Genomic DNA, 27,775 nt, shown 5'->3' on the forward strand with positions numbered 1-27,775 from the left:
CACTGACATACTCCACAAAGAGGGTAAGCCACACAAGGTCATTGCTAAGGAAGCTGACTGTTCACAGAACACTGTATTCAAGCATATTAATGGATAGTTGAGTGGATGGAAAAAGTGTGGTAGAAAAAGTTTCACAAGCAACCGGGATAACTGCAGCCTTGAAAGGATTGTTAAGAAAAGGCCATTCAAAAATTGAGGAGACTCACAAGGAGTGGACTGCTGCTGAAGTCATTGCTTCAAGAGCCACACACACAGATGAATCCAGGACATGGGTTCAAGTGTTTTGCATTCCTTGTGTCAAGTGTTATGAAAGGCAATTCAGTACTACAATGGACATAGCAGTCAGAGCACATACAGTGATCTGACAATAACCCAAAATCATAGAACGAGCTCTGAGACGTGGGAACTCTGCAGACCGCAATCCCTAATCCTCTCCAAACAACACTAGAGGCAGCCGTGGATTGCGCCTAACTCTGCCTATGCAACTCGGCACAGCCTGAGAAACTAACTAGCCTGAAGATAGAAAATAAGCCTACCTTGCCTCAGAGAAATACCCCAAAGGAAAAGGCAGCCCCCCACATATAATGACTGTGAGTTAAGATGAAAAGACAAACGTAGAGATGAAATAGATTCAGCAAAGTGAGGCCCGACTTTCTTAACAGATCGAGGATAGAAAAGGTAACTATGCGGTCTACACAAAACCCTAAAGAAAACCACGCAAAGGGGGCAAAAAGACCCTCCGTACCGAACTAACGGCACAGAGGTACACCCTTTGCGTCCCAGAGCTTCCAGCAACAAATTAGACAAGCTGGACAGAAAAAATAGCAAACAAATAGCAAAGAAGAACTTAGCTATGCAGAGCAGCAGGCCACAGGAATGATCCAGGGAAAAGCAAGTCCAACACTGGAACATTGACAGGAAGCCAGGATCAAAGCATTAGGTGGAGTTAAGTAGAGAAGCACCTAACGACCTCACCAGATCACCTGAGGGAGGAAACTCAGAAGCCGTAGTACCACTTCCCTCCACCAACAGAAGCTCACAGAGAGAATCAGCCGAAGTACCACTTGTGACCACAGGAGGGAGCTCTGCCACAGAATTCACAACAGTCAAGCCACTCATGACCAATGGAGCAACTGGACTGTTGCTCAGTGGTCCAAGGTGTTGTTTTCAGATTAAAGTAAATTTTGCATTTCATTTGGAAATTAAGATCCCAGAGTCTGGAGGAAGAATGGAGAGGCGCACAATCCAAGCTGCTTGGTGTCTACTGTGAAGTTTCCACAATCAGTCATGTTTTGGGGAGCCATGTCATCTGCTGGTGTAGGTCCTCAGTGTTTTATCAAAACCAAAGTCAGCACAGCCATCTACCAGGAAATTTTAGAGCACTTCATGCTTCCCTCTGCCAACAAGCTTTTTGGAGATGGAAACTTCATTCTCTAGGAGGACTTGGCATCTGTCCTCGCTGCCAAAAGTACCAATATCTAGTTTAAAAGCAACAGTATCACTGTGCTCGGTTGGCCAGCAAACTTGCCTGACCATTGAGAATACAGTGGGGCAAAAAAGTATTTAGTCAGTCAGTAATAGTGCAAGTTCCACCACTTAAAAAGATGAGAGGCGTCTGTAATTTACATCATAGGTAGACCTCAACTATGGGAGACAAACTGAGAAAAAAAAATCCAGAAAATCACATTGTCTGTTTTTTTAACATTTTATTTGCATATTATGGTGGAAAATAAGTATTTGGCCAGAAACAAAATTTCATCTCAATACTTTGTAATATATCCTTTGTTGGCAATGACAGAGGTCAAACGTTTTCTGTAAGTCTTCACAAGGTTGCCACACACTGTTGTTGGTATGTTGGCCCATTCCTCCATGCAGAACTCCTCTAGAGCAGTGATGTTTTTGGCTTTTCGCTTGGCAACACGGACTTTCAATTCCCTCCAAAGGTTTTCTATAGGGTTGAGATCTGGAGACTGGCTAGGCCACTCCAGTGAAATGCTTCTTACAAAGCCACTCCTTCGTTGCCCTGGCGGTGTGCTTTGGATCATTGTCATGTTGAAAGACCCAGCCACGTTTCATCTTCAATGCCATTGCTGATGGAAGGAGGTTTGCACTCAAAATCTCATGATACATGGCCCCATTCATTCTTTCATGTACCCGGATCAGTCGTCCTGGCCCCTTTGCAGAGAAACAGCCCCAAAGCATGATGTTTCCACCACCATGCTTTACAGTAGGTATGGTGTTTGATGGATGCAACTCAGTATTCTTTTTCCTCCAAACACGACAAGTTGTGTTTCTACCAAACAGTTCCAGTTTGGTTTCATCAGACCATAGGACATTCTCCCAAAACTCCTCTGGATCATCCAAATGCTCTCTAGCAAACTTCAGACGGGCCCGGACATGTACTGGCTTAAGCAGTGGGACACGTCTGGCACTGCAGGATCTGAGTCCATGGTGGCGTAGTGTGTTACTTATGGTAGGCCTTGTTACATTGGTCCCAGCTCTCTGCAGTTCGTTCACTAGGTCCCCCCGCGTGGTTCTGGGATTTTTGCTCACCGTTCTTGTGATCATTCTGACCCCACGGGGTGGGATTTTGCGTGGAGCCCCAGATCGAGGGAGATTATCAGTGGTCTTGTATGTCTTCCATTTTCTAATTATTACTCCCACTGTTGATTTCTTCACTCCAAGCTGGTTGGCTATTGCAGATTCAGTCTTCCCAGCCTGGTGCAGGGCTACAATTTTGTTTCTGGTGTCCTTTGACAGCTCTTTGGTCTTCACCATAGTGGAGTTTGGAGTCAGACTGTTTGAGGGTGTGCACAGGTGTCTTTTTATACTGATAACAAGTTTAAACAGGTGCCATTACTACAGGTAATGAGTGGAGGAAAGAGGAGACTCTTAAAGAAGAAGTTACAGGTCTGTGAGAGCCAGAAATCTTGATTGTTTGTTTCTGACCAAATACTTATTTTCCACCATAATGTGCAAATAAAATGTTAAAAAAACAGACAATGAGATTTTCTGGATTTTTTTTTCTCAGTTTGTCTCCCATAGTTGAGGTCTACCTATGATGTAAATTACAGACGCCTCTCATCTTTTTAAGTGGTGGAACTTGCACTATTGCTGACTGACTAAATACTTTTTTGCCCCACTGTATATGGCGTATTGCCAAGAGGAAGATGAGAGACACCAGACCCAACAATGCAAATGAGCTGAGGCTGCTATCAAAGTAAACTGGGCTTCCTTAACACCTCAGTAGTGCCACAGGCTAATCACCTCCATGCCACGGCGCATTGATGCAGAAATTGATGCAAAAGGAGCCCTGACCAAGTAGGGAGTGCATTTACTGAACATACATTTCAGTAGGCCAACATTTCGGATTTTAAAATCATTTTTCAAGCTCGTGTTATAAAGTATTCTAATTTACTGAGATAATGACTTTTGGGTTTTCATTGGCTGTAAGTCATAATCATCAACATTAACAGAAATAAACACTTGAAATAGATCACTCTGTTTGTAATGACTCTTTATAATATGAGTTTCACTTTTTGTATTGAAGAACTGAAAAAAATTAACTTGATTATGATATTCTACTTTTGTGAGAAGCACCTGTATTACAATGCATGGACTGATCACATGTCTCCGGACCCTGAGCATGCCAACTTTATTTATTTTTATGAGGCTGTCATGTGCGGGGTTGTAAAATATGTGGCCAGTCCATGTATGATACTGAGGGGCGATCTAATAACCATGTATAAGTATATAAGGGGACAATACAAATATCTCGCTGAGGATCTGTTTATACCAAGGAAGGTGACGGGCACAAGGGGGCATTCTTTGCGTCTGGAGGAGAGAAGGTTTTTCCACCAACATAGAAGAGGATTCTTTACTGTTAGGGCAGTGAGAATCTGGAATTGCTTGCCTGAGGAGGTGGTGATGGCGAACTCAGTCGAGGGGTTCAAGAGAGGCCTGGATGTCTTCCTGGAGCAGAACAATATTGTATCATACAATTATTAGGTTCTGTAGAAGGACGTAGATCTGGGTATTTATTATGATGGAATATAGGCTGAACTGGATGGACAAATGTCTTTTTTCGGCCTTACTAACTATGTTACTATGTTACTATGTACTGTGATACAAGATCGGACCAATGATCACGTATGTCTGCAAGATCCCTGATACACATTTTTGTAAGAAAACTCTCAGTATAAGGGCAGGTGCAGATGAGTGTATTTACTGTCCGAGTGCGATGTGACAAAACATTTAAGAAAAGTTCAGCTCGGCTACCAGAACCACAGATGAATGGTGGCCCAAACATCCACTGTTTGCTACGCTGTTATCTGCATGACAGCATGGCAAAAATTGCCTCTGATCGGCAGTAAGATCATTACCGCTGTTCAGAGAGCTGTGGTTCCCACGCTGTCAGATGAGATGTGGGAACACAGTCTCAGTGACCAGCGGTAACCTTGATGTTGTCACTGCTAGTCACTGAGGCTACCTCATTCTCCCATGGCTTTCTGCCTGGAGTGGTCGCATCATGGCACCGTCCAGGTTGTAAAGCACATATTGCAGTCATGGATTATGACATGGGACATCTTAACTTCAAACAAGTGAGCAATATGGTTGCTTATTATTTTCTGTATTTTATAGGGGACAAGTGTTTCAATGGAATAGGTGTAAGGTGAGTATAACCTTGTTATTTTTAAATAAATTTGTAAAACGGTGTGGATTTTTTATTTCAAATAGAGGAATTTATTCTAATAATATCAGTCCACAAAATCTACTGATGCCAATGTCTCCTGTAAAAAAAGAAAAATAATAAACAGCGATATCCCTCACCTGTCCGATTTGAAGATAATCCATAATGTCCCACAACAATTCAGATGATTTTGAGAGAAGTCACATCAGTGACCACTTTCCCTATCATCAGGTTTTCACTGACAGGAGTGTAATTGGTCCTGCAGTGTACAGCATTAAGCTCCTGTGAGAAAATTCACCGGAGTTCATAGCTGACTCACTGATTGAATTATCACGCAGCGAGCGGTGCCATAAGTGAGTTCACCAGGGTTAAGCTGTTTGATACGAGATCGGTCCGATGATCAAAGAACTCTGAAAGAACCTTTGTACAAAAATTCTCAGTATAACAGTAGGTGTAGATGAGAGTATTTGTTGTCTGAATGCTAACCGACAAAACATTGGATCACACTCGAAGCAATGTTAGTCTATGGGACTATGCAAATGTTATTATTATTATTTAGTATTGTTATACATTTTTATAGCGCAATTTATTCTATGGCTCTTTACATGTGAAAAGGGGGCAAAAATAGACAAATACAATAAACATGAGCAAGAAAACAAGGCACTAACAGGTACAGAAGGAGGGAGGACCCTTCCCGTGAGGGGTCACAGTCTGCAGGGGATGGGTGAGGATACAATAGGAGAGGGTAGAGCTGGTCGTGTGGCGGTTCAGTAGGTTGAGGATCACTGCAGGCTGTAGGCTTGTCGGAAGAGATGAGTCTTCAGGTTCTTTTTGAAGGTTTCTATGGTTAAGCAAGAGTCTAATGTGTTAGGGTAGAGGATTCCAGAGTATGGGGGAAGCACGGGAGAAGTCTTGGACCCGGTTATGGGAAAAAGAGATAAGAGGGGAGTAGAGAAGGAGATCTTGTGATGATCAAAGGTTGCATGTAGGTAAGTACCAGGAGACCATGTCGCAGATGTATGGATGAGACTGGTTGTGGATGGCTTTGTATGTCATAGTAAGGGTTTAGAGCTGTAGCCTCTGGATGATAGGAAGCCAGTGAGGGCTTGGCATAGGGGAGAGGCTGGGGAATAGTGGGGAGACAGGTAGATTAGTCAGGCAGCAGAGTGTAGGATGGATTGGAGTGGTGCCAGAGTGCTAGAGGGGAGGCCATAGAGTAGGAGGTTGCAGTAGTCAAGGCGGGAGATGATAAGGGCGTGCACTAGTGTTTTTGTAATTTTGTTGTCGAGGAATGCGCGGATCTGGGAAATATTTTTGAGAGTTTGGGACAGCAGGAGGAGGCAAGTGCTTGGATATGTGGCTTGAAAGAGAGGACAGAGTCATCGAGGATCACTCTGAGGCACGGAGCATGCGGGACTGGGGAAAGTGAGCAGCCATTCACATTGATGGATTGGTCTGGTGGAGGGGTAGAATGAGATGGGGGAAAGATGATGAATTCTGTTTTGTCCATGTTCAGTTTTAGAAAGCGACCAGAAAAGAAGGCTAAGATAGCAGACAGACAGTGTGGGATTTTGGTGAGTAAGGAGGTGAGGTCAGGTCCGGATAGGTAGATCTGCGTGTCATCGGCATAGAGATGATACTGCAAACTGTGGGATTCTATGAGCTGTCCCAGGCCGAAGGTGAAGATGGAGAAGAGTAGGTGTCCCATAACTGAGCCTTGAGACACTGAAAGTTCGGTCTGTTAGATATGACGAGATCCAGGATAGGGCCAAGTCTGTGATGCCAAGAGATGATAGAATCTGTAGCAGGAGGGGATGGTCCACAGTGTCAAAGGCAGAAGACAGGTCCAGGAGAAGGAGGACAGAGTAGTGTCGCTTGCTCTTGGCTGTTAGTAGGTCATTGGTGACGTTAGTTAGGGCAGTTTCAGTTGAGTGATGGGGTCGGAAGCCAGATTGTAACCGGTCAAAGAGGGAGCAGGAGGAGAGGTGGGAGGACAGTTAAAGATGAACATGTTGTTCTAATAGTTTTGAGGCATAAGGGAGAAGAGATATTGTGCGATAGCTAGACACAGAGGAAGGGTTGGCGGATTGCACTAAAAATATTTATTAGAGAAGTGCAATCGCAACCCGGGGTCCACCGTGCAGAGATGTAGAACTGCAGCTACTGTGAACAATAACGGAACACACAGTGAGCGATTGCTTTCACACACTGAGTTAAACGTCACTCAGTGAACAGCACATGAAGCTGTGTCACTCGCACACAGAAACGGAATAGATGCTCTGCTATAGAACTGTGTCACTCGCACACAGTAACAGAATAGGAATGACGCTAGATATGATCCCTGTTAACCTCACAGGGTAACGAAGCCTGTACACGGGGTAAGAATCAAACAGTGGTCACACAGTCAGCAAAAGCATTCAATCAACACCTCTCCGGAGATGCGGGAATTCTTATGGCTAAACGCCAGCCCTGATTTCATTCAGACAGTCTCCTCTCCGGAGAACTGGAATTCTAATGGCTTACCGCCGACTCTGAGCACATGCTGATAAAGACCACACTATTGCAATGTCCCATACACACACATAAAGAGATTGATACTAGCACACCAGCGTGCACCCCAGAGGACCTTTTATACGTTCAGGTCATGTCCAGTCGGACAGGACCTTGCTTGTGGACCAATCCGGAGATGCCGCATCACCAGAGCAGCTGACGACCGACCATCAATAAGACATCGCAACATCATGAGCATGTTCAGTAGGGTGATTTCTGGACATAGCCTCCAGAGCATCTGTTTGCCGCTGGTTACCATAGACTTGCCTGGAAAGCCAGCAGTAACCAAACGAACAGCACAAGCCTGAGCAAGATGCTGGGACCGACGTCTTTGCTCAGCAGCACCCACAGCGGCCAAAGCTGAATTTGAGACCGTAGTGGAAGACAAGGCTTGGAATCTACCCTGTGCAGCGGGAGAATCCCGGCATGTAACAAACTCGTTACCTGCATTAAAGCCAGCTGTCTTACATAGTCACCTTTATAAAAGACACCTGTCCACAGACTCAATTAATCAGTTAGACTCTAACCGCTACAACATGGCCAAGACCAAAGAGCTTTCTAAAGATGTCAGGGACAAGATCATAGACCTGCAAAATACAGGAATGTGCTACAAAACCATAAGTAAGACGCTGGGTGAAAAGGAGACAACTGTTGGTGCGATAATAAGAAAATGGAAAAAATCCAAAATGACTGTCAATCGACATCGATCTGGGGTACAATGCAAAATGTCATCTTGTGGGGTATCCTTGATCATGACAAAGGCGAGGGAACAGCCTAAAACTACACGGGGGGAACTTGTTAGTCACCTCAAGGCAGCTGGGACAGCAGTCACCAAGAAAACCATTGGTAACACGTTATGCCTTAAAGGTTTAAAATCCTGCAGTGCCCACAAGGTCCACCTGCTCAAGAAGGCACATGTGCAGGTCCGTCTGAAGTTTGCCAGTGAACACCTGGATGATTCAGTGAGTGATTGGGAGAAGGTGCTGTGGTCAGATGAGGCAAAAATTGAGGTCTTTGAAGGAAGAGAAATGCTGCCCATGACCCAAAGAACACTGTCCCCACTGTCAAGCATTGAGGTGGAAACAATATGTTTTGGGGGTGTTTCTCTGCTAAGAGCACAGGACTGCTTCACCGCATCAATGGGAGAATGGATGGAGCAATGTACCATAAAATCCTGAGTGACAACCTCCTCCCTCCGCCAGGACATAAAAAATGGGTCATGGCTGCGTCTTCCAGCAAGACAATTACCCAAAACATATAGCCAAGGCAAAAAAGGAGTGGGTCAAAAAGAAGCACCCCTTCACCCCAAAGCCTGTTTTCACCTAAGTGACAGGGCCAATTTTTACAATTCTGACCACTGTCACTTTATGAGGTCATAACTCTGAAACGCTTCAACGGATCCTGGTAATTCTGACACTGTTTTCTCGTGACATATTGTACTTCATGATAGTGGTAAAACTTCTTCGATATGACTTGCATTTATTTGTGAAAAAAACAAAAATTTGTCGGAAATTATGAAAATTTAGCAATTTTCAAACTCTTAGTTTTTATGCCCTTAAATTAGAGAGTTATATCACATAATATAGTTAATAAACAACATTTCCCACATGTCTGCTTTACATCAGCACAATTTTGGAAACATAATTTTTTTTTGTTAGGACGTTATAAGGGTTAAAAGTTGACCAGCGATTTCTCATTTTTGCAACAAAATTTGCAAAACCATTTTTTTACGGACCACCTCACACTTGAAGTGACTTTGAGGGGTCTATATGACAGAAAATGCCCAAAAGTGACACCATTCTAAAAACTGCACCCCTCAAGGTACTCAAAACCACATTCAAAAAGTTTATTAACCCTTCAGGTGCTTCACAGGAATTTTTTGAATGTTTAAAAAAATTGAACATTTAACTTTTTTTTCACAAAATTTTTACTTCAGGTCCAATTTGTTTCATTTTACCAAGGGTAACAGGAGAAATTGGACCACAAAAGTCATTGTACAATTTGTCCTGAGTACGCCGATACCCCATATGTGGGGGTAAACCACTGTTTGGGCACATGGCAGAGCTCGGAAGGGAAGGAGCGCCATTTGACTTTTCAATGCAAGATTTGCTGGAATTGAGATCGGAGCCCATGTCACGATTGGAGAGCCCCTGATGTGCCTAAACAGTGGAAACCCCCACAAGTGACACCATTTTGGAAAGTAGACCCCCTAAGGAACTAATCTAGATGTGTGGTGAGCACTTTGAACCTCCAAGTGCTTCACAGAAGTTTATAATGTAGAGCCGTAAAAAAATTTTTTTTTATTAATTTTCACAAAAAATGATCTTTTTGCCCCACATTTTTTATTTTCCCAAGGGTAAAAGGATAAATTGGACCCCAAAAGTTGTTGTGCAATTTGTCCTGAGTACGTCGATACTTCATATATGGGGATAAACCACTGTTTGAGCGCATGGCAGAGCTTGGAAGGGAAGGAGTGCCATTTGACTTTTCAATGCAAAATTGGCTGGAATTGAGATCGGACGCCATGTCGCATTTGGAGAGCCCCTGACGTGCCTTAACAGTGGAAACCCCCCACAAGTGACCCCATTTTGGAAAGAAGACCCCCTAAGGAACTTATCTAGATGTGTGGTGAGCACTTTTAACCCCCAATTGTTTCACTAAAGTTTAGAATGTAGCATTGTGAAAATTAAAAAATCATTTTTTCTTTCCACAAAATGATGTTTTAGCCCGCAATTTTTTTTTCCCAAGGGTAACAGGAGAAATTGGACCACAAATGTTATTGTCCAATTTGTCCTGAGTACGCTGATACCCCACATGTGGGAGGGAACCACTGTTTGGGTGCACGGCAGAGCTCGGAAGGGAAGGAGCGCCATTTGAAATGCAGACTTAGATGGATTGGTCTGCAGGCGTCATGTTGCATTTGCAGAGCCCCTGATGTACCTAAACAGTAGAAACCCCCCACAAGTGACCCCATATTGGAAACTAAACCCCCCAAGGACCTTATCTAGATGTGTTGTGAGAGCCTTGAACCAACAAGTGTTTCACTGCAGTTTATAACGCAGAGCCGTGAAAATAAAAAATATTTTTTTTTCCACGAAAATGATATTTTATCCCCTATGTTTTTATTTTCCCAAGGGTAACAGGACAAATTGGACCCCAAAAGTTGTTGTCCAACTTGTCCTGAGAACGCTGATACCCCATATGTTGGGGGGAACCACTGTTTGGGCACACAGGAGAACTCGGAAGGGAAGGAGCCCTGTTTTACTTTTTCAAAGCAGAATTGGCTGGAATTGAGATCGGACGCCATGTCGCGTTTGGAGAGCCCCTGATGTGCTTAAACAGTGGAAACCCCCAATTATAACTGAAACCCTAACCCCAACCCTAACCCTAGCCCTAACCCTAGCCCTAGCCCTAACCCTAGCCCTAACCCTAGCCCTAACCCTAACCCTAGCCCTAACCCTAATGGGAAAATGGAAATAAATACATTTTTTTACATTTTATTATTTTTCCCTAACTAAGGGGGTGATGAAGGGGGGTTTGATTTACTTTTATAGCGTTTTTTTGGCGCTATTTATTGCAAAAAATAGTTTTTGCATCACCACATTTTGAGAGCTATAATTTATCCATATTTTGGCCCACAGAGTCATATGAGGTCTTGTTTTTTGCGGGACGAGTTGACGTTTTTATTGGTAACATTTTCGGGCAGATGACATTTTTTGATCGCTTTTTATTCCGATTTTTGGGAGGCGGAATGAACAAAAAACAGCAATTCCTGAATTTCTTTTAGGGGGGGCGTTTATACCGTTCCACGTGTGGTAAAATGGATAAAGCAGTTTTATTCTTCGGGTCAGTACGATTACAGCGATACCTCATTTATGTAATTTTTTTTATGTTTTGGCGCTTTTACACAATAAAAACTATTTTATATAAAAAAATAATTGTTTTTGCATCGCATTATTCTGAGAGCTATAACTTTTTTATTTTTCTGCTGATGATGCTGTATGGCGGCATTTTTTTTGCGGGACAAGATGACGTTTTCAGCGGTGCCATGGTTATTTATATATGTCGTTTTGATCGTGTGTTATTCCACTTTTTGTTCGCCTGTATGATAAGAAAGCGTTGTTTTTTGCCTTGTTTTTTTTTTTTTTTTTGCGGTGTTCACTGAAGGGGTTAACTAGTGGGATAGTTTTATAGAGCGGGTCGTTACGGACGCGGCGATACCAAATATGTGTACATTTATTGTTTTTTTTTTTTTTTTACATAAATAAATGGATTTATTGGGAAATGTTTTTTTTTTTTTTTATTTGGGGATTTTTTTTTATTTTTTTTTTACCCATTCTATTTTTTTTTTTTTTTTTACTTTCTAACATTGTCCCAGGGTGGGACATCTCTGTATTAGATCAGATCGTTGATCTGACACTGTGCATAGCACACTGTCAGATCAACGATCTGACAGGCAGCTTAGCTGGCTCTCCAGCGCCTGCTCTCAGCAGGCGCCGGCTAGCCAGGTCACTTCATGACCCGGAAGGAGTCCGGCGGCCATCTTGGATCCAGGGACTCCTTCCGGGTCACCGGAACAACGCGATCTTATTGCGTTGCTCCGGTGGGAGAGCGCAGGGAGCCCCCGTCCCTGCGCGATCCCCCTCTATGCCGCTGTCACTACTGACAGCGGCATCAGAGGGGTTAAATGCCCGCGATCGGCGATAGCGCCGATCGTGGGCATTGCTGCGGGGTGTCAGCTGTCGTATACAGCTGACACCCGCACCCGATCACCGCGGCGCTCAGCGCGAGACCGCGGTGATCGGTGCGCCGTACTAGTACTGCTGCTGGCACTAATGCATTGCCGGCAGCGCAGTACTAGTACGGCGCATGTCGCGAAGGGGTTAAGGTCATGGAGTGGCCTATCCAGTCTCCAGATCTTAATCCCATAGAAAACCTGGGAGTTGAAACTCTGAGTTCCTAAGCGACAGCCTCAAAATCTTAATGATTTAGAGATAAAATGCAAAGAGGAGTGGACCAAAATTTATCCTGACATGTGCGCAAACCTCATCATCAACTACAAAAAATGTCTGACTGCTGTGCTTGCCAACAAGGGTTTTGCCACCAAGTATTAAGTCTTGCTTGCCAGAGGGATCAAATACTTATTTCTAACTGCAAAATGCAAATAACTTTTTATATGTTATACAATGTGATTTTCTGGATTTTATTTTTGATATTCTATCTCTCAATGTTAAAATTACCCTACCCTTAAAATTATAGACTGTTCATGTCTTTGTCAGTGGGCAAACTTACAAAATCAGCAAGGGATTAAATACATATTTCCCCCACTGTAAGGTATATTACTAAAATACAGCTCTGGCAAAAATTAAGAGACCACTGCAAAATGTTCAATTTGTCTGATTTTTCTCTTTTCAGGTATATTTTTTTAGTAAAATGTAAATTGTTCATTTATTCTATAAACTTCCGACAACATGTCTCCAAATTTCCAAGCAATAAATTTTGTATTTTTTTTCTGAAAAGGAGAAATGGTCAAAATGAAAAAAAAGCCCCAGTGCTTTCAAACCTCAAATAACGCAAAGAAAATAAGTTCATAATCACTTAGAAACAACAATACTAATGTTTTAACTCTGGAAGAGTTCAGAAATCAATATTTTGTGGAATAACCATGATTTTTAATCACAGCTTTCATGTGTCTTGGCATGCTTTCCACCAGTCTTTCACACTGCTTCTGGCGCAAAAATATAAGCAGTTCTTTGTTGATGGCTTGTGACTATCCATCATCCTCTTGATTACATTCAAGAGGTTTTCAATGGGGTTCAGGTCTGGAGATTGGGCTGCCAATGACAGGGTTTTGATGTGTTGGTCTCTTAAAGGGAACCTGTCACCCCGAAAATCCGGGGTGAGGTAAGCCCACCGGCATCAGGGGCTTATCTACAGCATTCCGTAATGCTGTAGATAAGCCCCCGATGTAACCTGAAAAGGGAGAAAAAGACGTTATATTATACTCACCCAGGGGCGGTCCCGCTGCTGGTCAGGTCGGATGGGCGTCTCCGGTCCGCTGCGGCGCCTCCTATCTTCTTTCCATGACGTCCTCTTCTGATCTTCAGCCACGGCTCCGGCGCAGGCGTACTTTGCTCTGCCCTCTTGAGGGCAGAGGGTAGTACTGCATTGCGCAGGCGCCGGAAAGGTCAGAGGCCCGGCGCCTGCGCACTGCAGTACTTTGTCTGCCCTCAACAGGGCAGAGCAAAGTACGCCTGCGCCGGAGCCGTGGCTGACGATCAGAAGAGGACGTCATGGAAAGAAGATAGGAGGCGCCGCAGCGGACCGGAGACGCCCATCCGACCTGACCAGCAGCGGGACCGCCCCTGGGTGAGTATAATCTAACGTCTTTTTCTCCCTTTTCAGGTTACATCGGGGGCTTATCTACAGCATTACAGAATGCTGTAGATAAGCCCCTGATGCCGGTGGGCTTACCTCACCCCGGATTTTCGGGGTGACAGGTTCCCTTTAAACTTTGCCAGAGCAGTATATAAAGCATTGAAAATGTGGATGTATTAGCACTGCTAGCCTGGCAGTAAAAGGTGATTATTAGGAATTAGTTACTAAGCCTCATAGTAAAGTCCCCAAAAAACTCAATACGAATAAGATAAATTAAGTTGTTTTAGCTTCTCATGATTGACTTTATGGCTTTCTGCCTAATGCACAAAGATTGGTAACTATTTGCTTTTCATAAAGGTTGCCCATTTTTCTTTAGCATGGCTCATATTTTCATCGTAATATGTAGACATTCATACAACCTCTTGCCTTACAAATCTGCTAAGTGCAGCTCGTAGATCATTTTTTTTTCAGTTGTAACAGAAGGCATTACTCGTCTACTTTCATTAGAAGTCATGTCATTGACTTCTGTTGTAGTATTTATATGTGGCTATGGCTTACAATGTCTCTATAGGTGAAAAGCACAATTTTGGGGCCTTATACATTAAGACAAAATAAAGTATAGGCGTGACTGTCACGGGCAGCCTAGGTAGGCAAAGCTAATAGCCCGGGCCCCTGCGATATCCCTCAGACTAGGGAAACCCTGTCTGTCCATCTCCCAGAGATTACACTGATGGTGTGCTTGTCTGGGCCGCCAGGCCTGACCCTAACTCCTGTTTCAGAACTAATCTGAAACCTCCACCCTCCACCCAGTGATAATTCCACACACCAACCCCTACAGAAAGCACAGACAGGGAAAACCAAAAATGCACCACACGGCAAACACACTCAGGAAAACACTATAATGTGCACAGGGCAAAACAAAACACAAATAGGAAGGATCAAAATGACAAAAGATCATACACCACCAGATATGATATTTGCACTCCAAGACCACCACTCCGAACCGAGATCACCAGGTACAAGACACAAGTTATAATCGGCGACGCCCAAAGTTCAGAAGAACTATTTAAAGGCCGTGGGCGTGACCTAGCCTCCAATCCGAGTACCAGCTAGATTAACCCCGGACAACCTAGATAAAATCTAGCCGGCGCCACTGAGAGCATAGTTGACGAACGAAGAATTACAGCTGTCTGTCAGACGCTCTAGTGTGAACAGCGTCCGACATGACAGTGACCTACAGTCTTATAATTTGGTAACAAAGCATTGCATAGTGTTGCTATGTAAAATCTTGAATTACCATAACATTTTATATCATTCAAGTAAGTTAAAGGGCAACAATCTTTACATTTTTAATTCATAAATCAATAGTAAACATGAAATTAAACTAAAAGTGAAACATGTCTTACATGAGAAGTTTGTTTCTTTCTTCTCCTGGTCTGATCTTTTACTCTCACTCAGTGAAGACAGATTTTCCCATTACTGAGATATAAGAGTTGGTGTTCATAAAGTTCTATGGACTTCTATGAAGCCACAGTTACAGATCTCAATAGAACTTTATGAGCGCCAATTGCCACCTTCTATCTCAAGTAATGAGATAGTCTATTCACTGGAAACAGATTTTACCCATGAATTGAGAATTTTGAGAATGAAAGATCAGTCCGGGAGGGGAAAGAAGCGGATCACTGTGAAAAGATATATTATAAAGTTGTTTTTTTTAATTTTCACATGTATTACTGATTTATGGAAAAAATAAAACGTTGGTCAGTTACTCTTAAAGCATTTTCAACATATGACACTGGCAAATGCAAGGAATACAAATCATGACACCTGCAGCGTGACAAGGTCAAAGTCAGTATATCTTTTGAGATGTTGAGGGTACCAAACAGAAACATGCACTCAGTGAGTGTTTGCATTCACATAGGAGGAAGGAAGTTATTCTTAGGATAAAGTCCAAGATTTAACTGTGATAACTTATGGAAAAACATTCCCTAACAATGAGACATTTCTGTCTATAGAGGAAAAGAGTGTTTTTATTTCCTTTGACCTGTTAGTTTGAAGAAACTTGGTTTTGTAGAAACTTGGCATTTGTTGTGGACTGAATTTTTTTTTCAGGCATTGAATAAATATTTGTTGAACTGAACAGATGAAAGATCTTGAAAAAAAAATGTGCATATGCATGATGCATGATGAGAGGAGAATAAGCCACTGCCATACACTAGAAATGAGTGAATTGTTTCATGCACCTTAGGTCCACATTCTAGGACAGTGCTCTCTAGTCATGGACAGGAGCTGCCGAATTTCTTAACCCTCAGGAATCCTTGGGCTTGGGCTCATCTTTCGATTTACTGTTTTGGCATGTCGTCACCTTGAGTGCCACAGATGACGTCACACCAGGTCAGTGAGTCAAAGGAACATGAAAGGTAAGGAAATTCTAACTGCTCCTGTCCATGGACAGAAATCACCAACCTGGATGGTGGACCGAGGTTGCGCAAAGCAATCCACTGATCTCTACCATACGCCTCACCCACAGAGGCTAAAGTACTAGTCATATGAATTCAAACTGCTGATCCCTACATCATCTGTCATGGAAAAGTCTGGATGTCCCTCATACACATTAGATAGTCAGCTAATCATCCTGATATTGTTTTTTTCAATGTTATGCACATAAACTTTAGGCATATTATTCTGTCAGTTAACAGAGTCACAGTGTGTTTTCAAATACATTTACCTGGTTAATAGATGTATATGTTTCATTTTTAAGCCTGTATTTGGCATCTGAAAGAATAATAATATTATTTTATAAAATTTTTGTGAGAATGAGCATTACAAAGGAATACATGACATTTTTAATAACAATATCAGCACCCTGGTAAAACAGTGTACATACATTGTGAGTCAGCACACCACAATTAATGATTACTTGAACTGCGTTATTGCCCTAAATATTAAAAACATAAAGTATTTAGTTAGTGTTTTTTGATCAAAGAGTGCAAAAGCCATTTAACCACGTCAAGTTTACCTAAATATTGTTCTATAAGATGTTTGGAATAACTTCACTACCAAGCTCCTTCAAAAACTATATCCAAGTGTACCTAAAAGAAATGATGTTTTGAAGGCAAAAGGTGGCCACACCAAATGTTGATTTTGTTTTGTGCATCTCATTTGTTCACTCATTTAATTTATTTTTATGAGAAAAAAATGCAATTAAAATATTTCTAATCCATTTTTACTTTGTCAAAAAGTTTTGCAAAGTATACTCCTTAACTATGAAGTTGCAACACAAAGCAGAAAAAGTGGAAACAACATTTTGAAAATATCTCAAATTATTCAATATTGAGTATTAGTGCCACTCACAGAAATACACGCGCTTACACGCCTTGGCATGCTATCAATGAGGTTGTTAATAGTTGTTGGAGGAATGTTCTGCTACACTGCATACTGTCGTGGTTCCACCCCTCAGTATGTCTGGGATGCAGTTACTGACAGCTTGGCCGTCCAATCTGTTCCAGGGGCGTGCTGAAGCTGTCTGTACTTTGATTGACAGCTTATCCATCCAATCTGGTACAGGGGCATGCTGAGCTGTCCGTGTGTTGATTGACAGCTCCAGTATCCAATCTGTGACTGGGAGGCGTCGTCTGTCTCCAAGTGTTGACTATCCTGGGGGATTGCCATGCTACTTAACTGAGCTGCTTCTCCCAGACCTCTGCCAGACCTACATTCAGCTTGTGAGGTTTGTGCTCCCTGTGCCTTGCGTTCTGTATGCTTGATCATTTGCTGCCTGACGTTGGACTTCATTCTGACCATCTGACTATTTAATTCCTTCTGCTCTGATCTGTTATCCCCCTGGTATTCTGACCAAGGAACGTTACCTGACCACGCTTTTGTCTCTTCGTTCTGTTTATGACATATTCTTCCGGCTTCTGAAATTGGACTCCTTGACCATTCTGACTCACGGCTTGGCTGTGGGAAGTGATTAGCGTCACACATACACTTTGGCATGCAAATAATCAAGCTGATGGCAGCTCCCTTTGTAATTGATAATTAGTGATATCTGAGATTTCTTCAATATGAGACAAATCCAAAGGCATTGCAGACCATGGTAAAATATTTTGGTTATGAAGGCTGTGCACAGTAGCTCAAGCAAAATGTGGTCTTGTGTTGTGCTGAAAAATCACTCCTACGACACTTTGGAGAAATATCCATACCACTGGTTCCAACAACAAAGCACTCTAACTCCAAACTGTTAGAATACCTAGAATTAGGATTACAGAGGTGTGGATACCTTAAACTATGCCACTACACACAATAAGGGAGTAGGACTGGTGTAAGGTTCCCCGACGAATGTATGTGGGCAATGTCATGAAGAGGCCTTCATGAGGGAACACCTGTCCTACTTCTGGGATCATGGTGTAGGACAGAACAATGAATGGTAGTCATATCCTTATGGCCTTCATTTCAAGTACATTAACATTGATTTGGTCATCAAAAGAGTGTTATGGCCATTTCTCTGTATTATTCCAGTAGTCAACACAACAACTCCAAGTGGCATGTTGCAGGTGCTAATGTGAGCAGCCTCTATGGTCTAATGCCACGTTCACACGTTCATCATTTGCTCAGTATTTTATCTCAGTATTTGTAAGCCAAAATCAGGAGTGGAACAATCAGAGGAAAAGTATCATAGAAACACGTCACCACTTCTGTATATATCTCCCACTCCTGGTTTTGTCTTCAAAAATTAAGTAAAATACTGACCAAATACTGAATGTGTGAATGTGGCCTATTTGTGCTACCATGGCTTGCAGCTTCTCGAGACTTGACTCCCCTTGAGCACATCTGGAAAGTGATTGGCTGGCAACTGCAAAAGGAGAGGCAGAGGCCAGCAGTGAATCTTGATGATTTGTATGCCCAATTACTTTCAACGTGTCCGTACATTTCCCAAATAACAATTGATAATCTCATTAATAGAATGCGAAGGCATGTTAGTGTGTGTATTTCTACACATTGTACTCCTACTCTAAATTGAATAAATTGAGATGTTTTGAAAATTTTGTTTCCATTTGTCATTATTTGCATATCATTAACATGTCTATTGATTCTGTGTTGTCCACAAATCCATGACTTTTCCTTGGTGTAGCAATACCAATGTTGAGGCAGGTATACATAAGTACTGTATATACATCATGTACACAGGTGTCCATAAGTATTTGGACAATAGAAAACCGCATCCGCATGTCCTTGCAGAACATCGCATTACAGACTCATGTGTTTTAAAATGGAGTTATCTTCCTCCTTTATGTTTTAAAATCTTCCATATGTTTGGAAAAGCTTTTATTCCATTTTACAATCTAACTTTAAAGGAGTTAGGCCAATTTATGCACATTCAGCCATTGCATTATAAGTGAGGCTAGTCATGCCCCCTCACACCAAACTGAGCCAAACTCTTTGTATAGCCTCCCCATCACACTGAAATGAGAAAGAGCCTGCAAAGAGCAGGCAAGTAATGGCAGACCTCAGTGATATGCCTTCACTTTATGAGATGGGAAAATCTCTTTAATGATATCCTTCACTGAAACTAAAATGCAAAACCTAAACACCAGAGAACATTTCTAGATCATTACTTTGTCACTATTTTGCTCAACTTTTCCTCACGGTGAAGGTGTTTTTAATTGTAGAAGTTTCCACTTCAAAATCCTGTTTACTAAGTCAGCTCTAGTAGAGTGAAAAATTGAGAAACTTACTCTTAAGAAAGTCCACAATTATTATGCAAACCCTCAAACAGCTATTTTGACTCACATATTAATCCTCGGTGTAGATATTTTGAGTGTTTTGGAGTTATACAACTTCTTTTGATGTGTTTTTTTTTTATTTTTTACTTGAGTAATATTTTTTTTAGCTTACCTTCTGAAGTTGGAATCCAAAGGATACATCTTGGTTGCACTTCTGAGGTGTGCACGGTTACATTACACTGAGGGGTGCTCATTATATTACACAGAAAAGATCGTAGGTGTTCTTTCTTGTCATTATCAAGTTTTTCCTGCAAGTGAAGATACATAATCAATATTATCTTAAAGGAGGTGTCCAGGACTTTTGGTATTGATGAAGTATCCTAAGGATACACCATGATTGTAAGTCTGTGGGGATGTGACACACAGCACCCCGGCCAAGCACTTGTTCCCACTGGCGGCGGTTGGAAGTACTCAGTTACATAGCAGCACAGGATACTATAAAGTGGCCTCAGCTGGGTACTGCACATTCACTCCCTGTTCTAGTCATTAGGAGGCAGATGTGCAGTATCTTCCCACAGCCACCATACAGCTGATGGAGCTGTGCTGTGCAGCTGTGCAACTGAGCACTTTTGGCTCTAAATATACTAAAAGGCTATGTGCACAAATTGCGGATTAGGTGTAGGAATTTCTGGTGTGGATTCTGCCTCTCCTGGCAGAAAACGCACCTGCGGATTTGTCGCGGTTTTTGTGCGGTTCTGCAGCGTTTTTGTGCTTTTTTGCTGCGGTTTTCTTGCGGATTTGCTGTGTTTTTTACCCCTGCGGTTTTCTATAATGGAATGGGTACAAAAACGCTGCAGATTCACAAAAAAGAAGTGACATGCTACTTCTTTTAAACCGCAGCGTTTCCGCAGCGGATTTTCCGCAAAGTGTGCACAGCATTTCTTTTTTTCTCATTGATTTACATTGTACTGTAAATCAATTGCGGATCTGCAGCGTTTCTGCACCGCAAAAAATGCTGCGGATCCGCAGACAATCCGCAACATGTGCACATACCCTTAAAGTCAACCAGGGACCAAGTCTCATAGTTGACTAGTCAAAAAATCTGGTCATCTCTTTGTATGTTTGTCTCATAAATGCCGCAGTGTTTCAGAGTCAAACATACCTGGTAGAAATCACACAGCCGCTGTCTAATACCAGCTGTCAGGTTCACTTTAATTGGCCCTATATGAAATATACCCTAATATTTGTGTGCCTAAGATAGAAAATTAGATTGTGAGCTACATGAGGATAAAATAAATAGGGGATAAATAATGCAATTGAACTAAAACCTAAATATTCAAATAAACAGAGTAATCTAATTCCAACATACGTAAAAAATAACAATCCCTGCCAAACTAACAGCTTCATGCCCATTTGTTCAACCAATGCTGATGTCACAAACTGAAGTATAATAAAGAGAGTGGAGCTGCTTTAGGCTACTTTCACACTAGCGTCGGATTCGGCCCGTCGCATTGCGTCGGGCCGAGATTCCGACGCTAGCGTTTGTTGTGCCGCACAACGGGTGCAGCGGATGCATTTCTCCGGCGCATCCGCTGCCCCATTGTGAGGTGCGGGGAGGTGGGGGCGGAGTTCCGGCCGCGCATGCGCGGTCAGAAAAAGCGGTCCGTCGGCTGCAAAAAACATTACATTTAACGTTTTTTGCTCCCAGCGGTCCGCCACAACACGGCGCAACCGTCGCAAGACGGTTGCAACGTGTGTCAATACGTCGCAATGCGTCGGTAATGTAACTCTATGGGGCAAAAACGCATCCTGCAAACAACTTTGCAGGATGCGTTTTTTCCCCTAAACGACGCATTGCGACGTATTAAAAAAAACGCCAGTGTGAAAGTAGCCTTAGCGGTTAGAATGGGCAGGGCGGCCAGTCCCCTTCATACACAGCTCTGATAATGTGTTAAAACAAGACACACTAAATTTTATCAAGGACAATGTGCAAGTGGAACTCCTGGGAACGGCACATGTGAGGATATTTATTGTGAACTGAACAAATCCCTTTAATGAATCTTACATATATTTTATATTTTGTAGACAGGCAGAGATATTTTTTGGAAAAGAGAAAAAACACTAGATATCTCTGGTGATTACAAGATTTCCATTACAAGAACCTGGTTAACAAACCCAAATTCTCAAGATTTGACAGCAGTTAAATGGGTTATCCACTTTTTTAAATGGATGATCTTGTCCTTAGGATAGGACATCAATCAGACAGGTGGGGTGCAACACCTGGCACCCCACAGATCAGCTGTTCCCGGGTGCCAGCAATGGAGGCCGGATTTGATCAATTGTGGATGGAACAGCATAACTCTGTCAACTCTATAGTGGTCACAGAGGGGTAGTGTTCATCTACTCCGCAGCTGATAACATCCATCCATTGCCAAGACACAGTGGATCGGTGGGGCTATAAGGTGTTGAAATGACTCCAATCTGATATTGATATATCATCAATATGAAATTAGTAAACAAGCCTTTTAAGTATTTTTCTGTAACACCTGCATTGACTTGGCTTATTTCCTGCCTTTGTTCCATTCTAATGATAAGACCTTATTTTCATAAAATGTCGTACAAATTTGTTAAAGATTACTTTAACTCCCTTTTTTGTTTTTGAAGTCATTATACAAAACCGACACTATTCTGGATCAGTGCATAACACTGCTCAGAAACAGGAATGCCATTATGTTTTTAACAAGGGTCTAGGCTTTCTTCCATGTCCTTGTGTCATTTATAGAACAATTATAGGAAGGAGGCAAAAATCTGCCCCAAGGGAATATTTACTTGTGAAACTTTGCTAGAAGTAATAGCAGAGGAACTTGTGTTTACAATATGTCTGGCAAGAAAATGTTTGACATTTATACAGTGGGGAAAATAAGTATTTGCTACACTGCCGATTTTGCAAGTTTTCCCATCTACAAAGAATGAAGAGGTCTGTAAATTTTATCATAGATACATTTCATCTGTAAGAGACAGAATCTAAAAATCAAAAACAGAAAATCAAACTGTATGCTTGTTAAGTAATTACTAGTGATGAGCGAATATACTCGATACTCGAGATTTCCCGAGCATGCTCGGGTGTCCTCCGAGTATTTGTAAGTACTCAGAGATTTAGTTTTCAGCGCCGAAGCTGAATGATTTACATCTCTTGGCCAGCTTGATTACATGTGGGGATTCCCTAGCAACCAGGCAACCTCCACCCACATGTACTCAGCCTGGCTAACAGATGTAAATCATTCAGCTTCAGGGCTGAAAACTAAATTTCCGAGTACTTACAAATACTCGGAGGACACCCGAGCATGTTTGGGAAATCTCGAGTACCAAGTATATTCGCTCATCACTAGTAATTACCGTAAATTGCATTTTAACGCATGAAATGAGTATTTGATCACCTACCAACCAGCAAGAATTCTAGCTCTCACAGACCTGTTAGTTTTTCAAGAAGCACTCCTACTCTGCACGCATTATATGTATTAACTGCACCTGCTTGAACTCATTACCTGTAAAAGAGACACCTGTCCACACAATCAATCAATCACACTCCAACCTATCCACCAGGTCCAAGACCAAAATTGTAAAGTTGCACAAGGTTAGGATGGGCTACAGGAAAAACAGCTTGGTGAGAAGAAAACAACTGTAGGCACAATTATTAGAAAATGGAAGAAACACAAGATGACTATCAATCTTCTTCGGTCTGGGGCTTCATACAAGGTTTGGCTTCGTGAGCTATCTGCACAAAAGCTGTTCTACTCTGCATGCACACATGGATTTTTCCTCTCTGAACCCTGTTCACACAGGTAATATACAGATGATCAGGTTTTTAAATACATCAGATAGGGATTGCATACATCAGTTAGGACTGCTCTGATATGGGTATACCGTGAAGTTTGGTAGAGCAGCTTAGTATACATTTTTTGCAAAAAACGTATCAACCAAATACCCTGTTTTTTACATCTTTTACTAGCACTTGCGGATTACTGCAATTTTTTTCAAACTGAGTGTTTTTGGTTTTACTATTCTCTTTTGTGTCTTCAGGTTTCTTGGTGGTGTGTGAACATGTTCCTACAGACTTGTTCACTGTGCAAGTAGCCCATGTGTTCCTGTTTCCATAATTGTTCTCTTGTGTCTACAAGACTGGGGAGTTATCCACCACTCCTCTTGGGCTATCTGCACAAAAGCTGTTCTACTCTGTATGCACACATGGATTTTTCCTCTCTGAACCCTGTTCACACAGGTAATATACAGATGATCAGGTTTTTAAATACATCAGATAGGGATTGCATACATTAGTTAGGACTGCTCTGATATGGGTATACCGTGAAGTTTGGTAGAGCAGCTTAGTATACATTTTTTGCAAAAAACGTATCAACCAAATACCCTGTTTTTTACATCTTTTACTAGCACTTGCGGATTACTGCAATTTTTTTCAAACTGAGCGTTTTTGGTTTTACTATTCTCTTTTGTGTCTTCAGGTTTCTTGGTGGTGTGTGAACATGTTCCTACAGACTTGTTCACTGTGCAAGTAGCCCATGTGTTCCTGTTTCCATAATTGTTCTCTTGTGTCTACAAGACTGGGGAGTTATCCACCACTCCTCTTGGGCTATCTGCACAAAAGCTGTTCTACTCTTTATGCACACATGGATTTTTCCTCTCTGAACCCTGTTCACACAGGTAATATACAGATGATCAGGTTTTTAAATACATCAGGTAGGGATTGCATACATTAGTTAGGACTGCTCTGATATGGGTATACCGTGAAGTTTGGTAGAGCAGCTTAGTATACATTTTTTGCAAAAAACGTATCAACCAAATACCCTGTTTTTTACATCTTTTACTAGCACTTGCGGATTACTGCAATTTTTTTCAAACTGAGTGTTTTTGGTTTTACTATTCTCTTTGTGTCTTCATCTGTAAGAGACAGAATCTAAAAATCAAAAACAGAAAATCAAACTGTATGCTTGTTAAGTAATTACTAGTGATGAGCGAATATACTCGATACTCGAGATTTCCCGAGCATGCTCGGGTGTCCTCCGAGTATTTGTAAGTACTCAAAGATTTAGTTTTCAGCGCCGCAGCTGATTGATTTACATCTCTTGGCCAGCTTGATTACATGTGGGGATTCCCTAGCAACCAGGCAACCCCCACATGTCCTCAGCCTGGCTAACAGATGTAAATCATTCAGCTTCAGGGCTGAAAACTAAATTTCCGAGTACTTACAAATACTCGGAGGACACCCGAGCATGCTTGGGAAATCTCGAGTACCAAGTATATTCGCTCATCACTAGTAATTACCGTAATTTGCATTTTAACGCATGAAATAAGTATTTAATCACCTACCAACCAGCAAGAATTCTAGCTCTCACAGACCTGTTAGTTTTTCTTTAAGAAGCACCCCTACTCTGCACGCATTATATGTATTAACTGCACCTGCTTGAACTCATTACCTGTAAAAGAGACACCTGTCCACACAATCAATCAATCACACTCCAACCTATCCACCATGTCCAAGACCAAAATTGTAAAGTTGCACAAGGTTAGGATGGGCTACAGGAAAAACAGCTTATTGAGAAGAAAACAACTGTAGGCACAATTATTAGAAAATGGAAGAAACACAAGATGACTATCAATCTTCTTCGGTCTGGGGCTTCAAACAAGGTTTGGCTTCATGGGGTAAGGATAATTCTGAGAAAGATCAGGAATCAGCTTTGAAATACATGGGAGTACCTGGTCAATGACCTGAAGAGAGCTGGGACTACAGTCTCAAACATTACCATTAGTAACATAATAAGCCGTCATGGATTAAAATCCTGTAGGGCACGCAAGGTTCCCCCTGATTACACCAGCACATGTAAAAGCCAATTTAAAGTTCGAAAATGAGAATCGCGATGATCCAGAGAAGGCATGGGAGAAGGCTATGTGGTCAGATGATACAAAAACAGAACTTTTTGGTATCAACTCCACTCGCCGTGTTTGGGGGAAGATGAAGGATTAGTATAATCCCAAGATCACTGTCCCAACCATGAAGCATGGTGGGGAAAACATCATACCTTGGGGTGTTTTTCTGCAAAGAGGTCAGGATGACTGCACCTCTTTGAAGGGAGGATGGATGGGGTTATGTATTGTGAGATTTTGACCAACAACCTCCTTCCCTCAGTGAGAGTACTGAAGATGAGTCATGGCTAGATCTTCCAGCATAACAATGACCCAAAACACACACAGCCAGGGCAACTAAGGAGAGGCTAAGTAAGAAGCATTTCAAGGTCCTGGAGTGTCCTAGCCATTTTCCAGACCTGAATCCAATAGAAAATCTTTGGAGGGAGATGAAACTCAATGTTCCACAGTGACAACCCCGAAACCTGGAAGATCTGGAGAAGATCTGTATGGAGGAGTGGGCTGAAATCCCTGCTGCTGTGTGTGCAAATTTGGTCAAGAACTACAGGAAATTTCTGACCTCTGGTACTGCAAACAAAAGATGCTGTACCAAATATTAAGTTTTGTTTTTCTATTGTATCAAATACTTATCTCATGCAATAAAATGCAAATTAATTGTTTAACCCCTTTCTGTCATTGGACGTACTATTCCGTCCATGTGGGGTGGGCCCTACTTCCCAAGGCCTGAATAGTACGTCCAGCGCGATCGGCCGCGCTCATGGGGGGAGCGCGGCCGATCGCGGCCGGGTGTCAGCTGCCTATCGCAGCTGACATCCGGCGCTATGTGCCAGGAGCAGTCACAGACCGCCCCCGGCACATTAACCCACGGCACACCGTGATCAAACATGATCGCGGTGTGTCGGCGGTATAGGGAAGCGTTGCAGGCCCCAGATCCAAGATGGCCGCGGCATCCGGGTCCTGCAGGGAGGGAGGTGGCTTACCAAGTGCCTGCTCAGAGCCGGCGCTAGGTAAGCCCGCAGTGCTCTAAGTCAGATCGCTGATCTGACAGAGTGCTGTGCAAACTGTCAGATCAGCGATCTGTGATGTCCCCCCTGGGACAAAGTAAAAAAGTAAAAACAGTAAAAAAAAAAAAATTCCACATGTGTAGAAAAAAAAAACCTAAATAATGAAAATAATATATATATTATTCCCATAAATACATTTCTTTATCTAAATAAAAAAAAACAATAAAAGTACACATATTTAGTATCGCCGCGTCCGTAACGACCCAACCTATAAAACTGTCCCACTAGTTAACCCCTTCAGTGAACACCGTAAGAAAAAAAAAAAAAAGAGGCAAAAAACAACGCTTTATTATCATAACGCCAAAGAAAAAGTGGAATAACACGCGATCAAAAAGACGGATATAAATAACCATGGTACCGCTGAAAACATCATCTTGTCCCGCAAAAAATGAGCCACCATACAGTATCATCAGCAAAAAAATAAAAAAGTTATAGTCCTCAGAATAAAGCGATGCAAAAATAATTATTTTTTCTATAAAATAGTTTTTATCGTATAAAAGCGCCAAAACATTAAAAAATGATATAAATGAGGTATCGCTGTAATCGTACTGACCCAAAGAATAAAACTGCTTTATCCATTTTACCAAACGTGGAACGGTATAAACGCCTCCCCAAAAAGAAATTCATGAATAGTTGGTTTTTGGTCATTCTGCCTCACAAAAATCGGAATAAAAAGCGATCAAAAAATGTCATGTGCCTGAAAATGTTATCAATAAAAACGTCAACTCATCCCGCAAAAAACAAGACCTCACATGACTCTGTGGACTCAAATATGGAAAAATTATAGCTCTCAAAATGGGGTAATGCAAAAAATATTTTTTGCAATAAAAAGCGTCTTTCAGTGTGTGACGGCTGTCAATCATAAAAATGCGCTAAAAATACCCGCTATAAAAGTGACTCAAACCCCCCTTCATCACCCCCTTAGTTAGGGAAAAATTAAAAAATTAAAAAAATGTATTTATTTCCATTTTCCCATTAGGGTTAGGGTTACGGCTAGGGTTAGGGCTAGGGTTAGGGTTAGGGCTAGGGTTAGGGTTAGGGCTAGGGTTAGGGTTGGGGCTAGGGTTAAGGCTACAGTTAGGGTTGGGGCTAAAGTTAGGGTTAGGGTTGGGGCTAAAGTTAGGGTTAGGGTTTGGATTACATTTACGATTGGGAATAGGGTTGGGATTAGGGTTAGGGGTGTGTCAGGGTCAGAGGTGTGGTTTGGGTTACCATTGGGATTAGGGTTAGGGGTGTGTTTGGATTGGGGTTTCAGTTATAATTGGGGGGTTTCCACTGTTTAGGCACATCAGGTGCTTTCCAAACAGTGCTCCTTCCCATCCGAGCTCTCCCGTGTGCCCAAACAGGGGTTTACCACAACATATGGGGTATTGGCATACTCAAGACAAATTGGACAACAACTTTTGGGGTCCAATTCCTCCTGTTACCCT

At 42.1% G+C, this 27,775-nt stretch overlaps 1 protein-coding gene across 1 annotated transcript in view; it reads right to left on the minus strand.

Moving 5' to 3' along the window:
* CD34 (CD34 molecule) overlaps positions 1–27,775 on the minus strand; it is a 178,583-nt gene that overhangs the window by 22,930 nt on the left and 127,878 nt on the right. Inside the window, exons 5-6 of the mRNA XM_069756296.1 lie at positions 19,517–19,652; positions 16,347–16,393 (exon numbers count right to left, since the gene is read on the minus strand). Coding sequence (XP_069612397.1) covers positions 16,347–16,393; positions 19,517–19,652 — 183 coding nt within the window. The remainder of the gene's footprint in view (positions 1–16,346; positions 16,394–19,516; positions 19,653–27,775) is intronic.

Source organism: Ranitomeya imitator, chromosome 3 (assembly GCF_032444005.1).
Source record: "Ranitomeya imitator isolate aRanImi1 chromosome 3, aRanImi1.pri, whole genome shotgun sequence".
Lineage (NCBI taxonomy): Eukaryota > Metazoa > Chordata > Amphibia > Anura > Dendrobatidae > Ranitomeya > Ranitomeya imitator.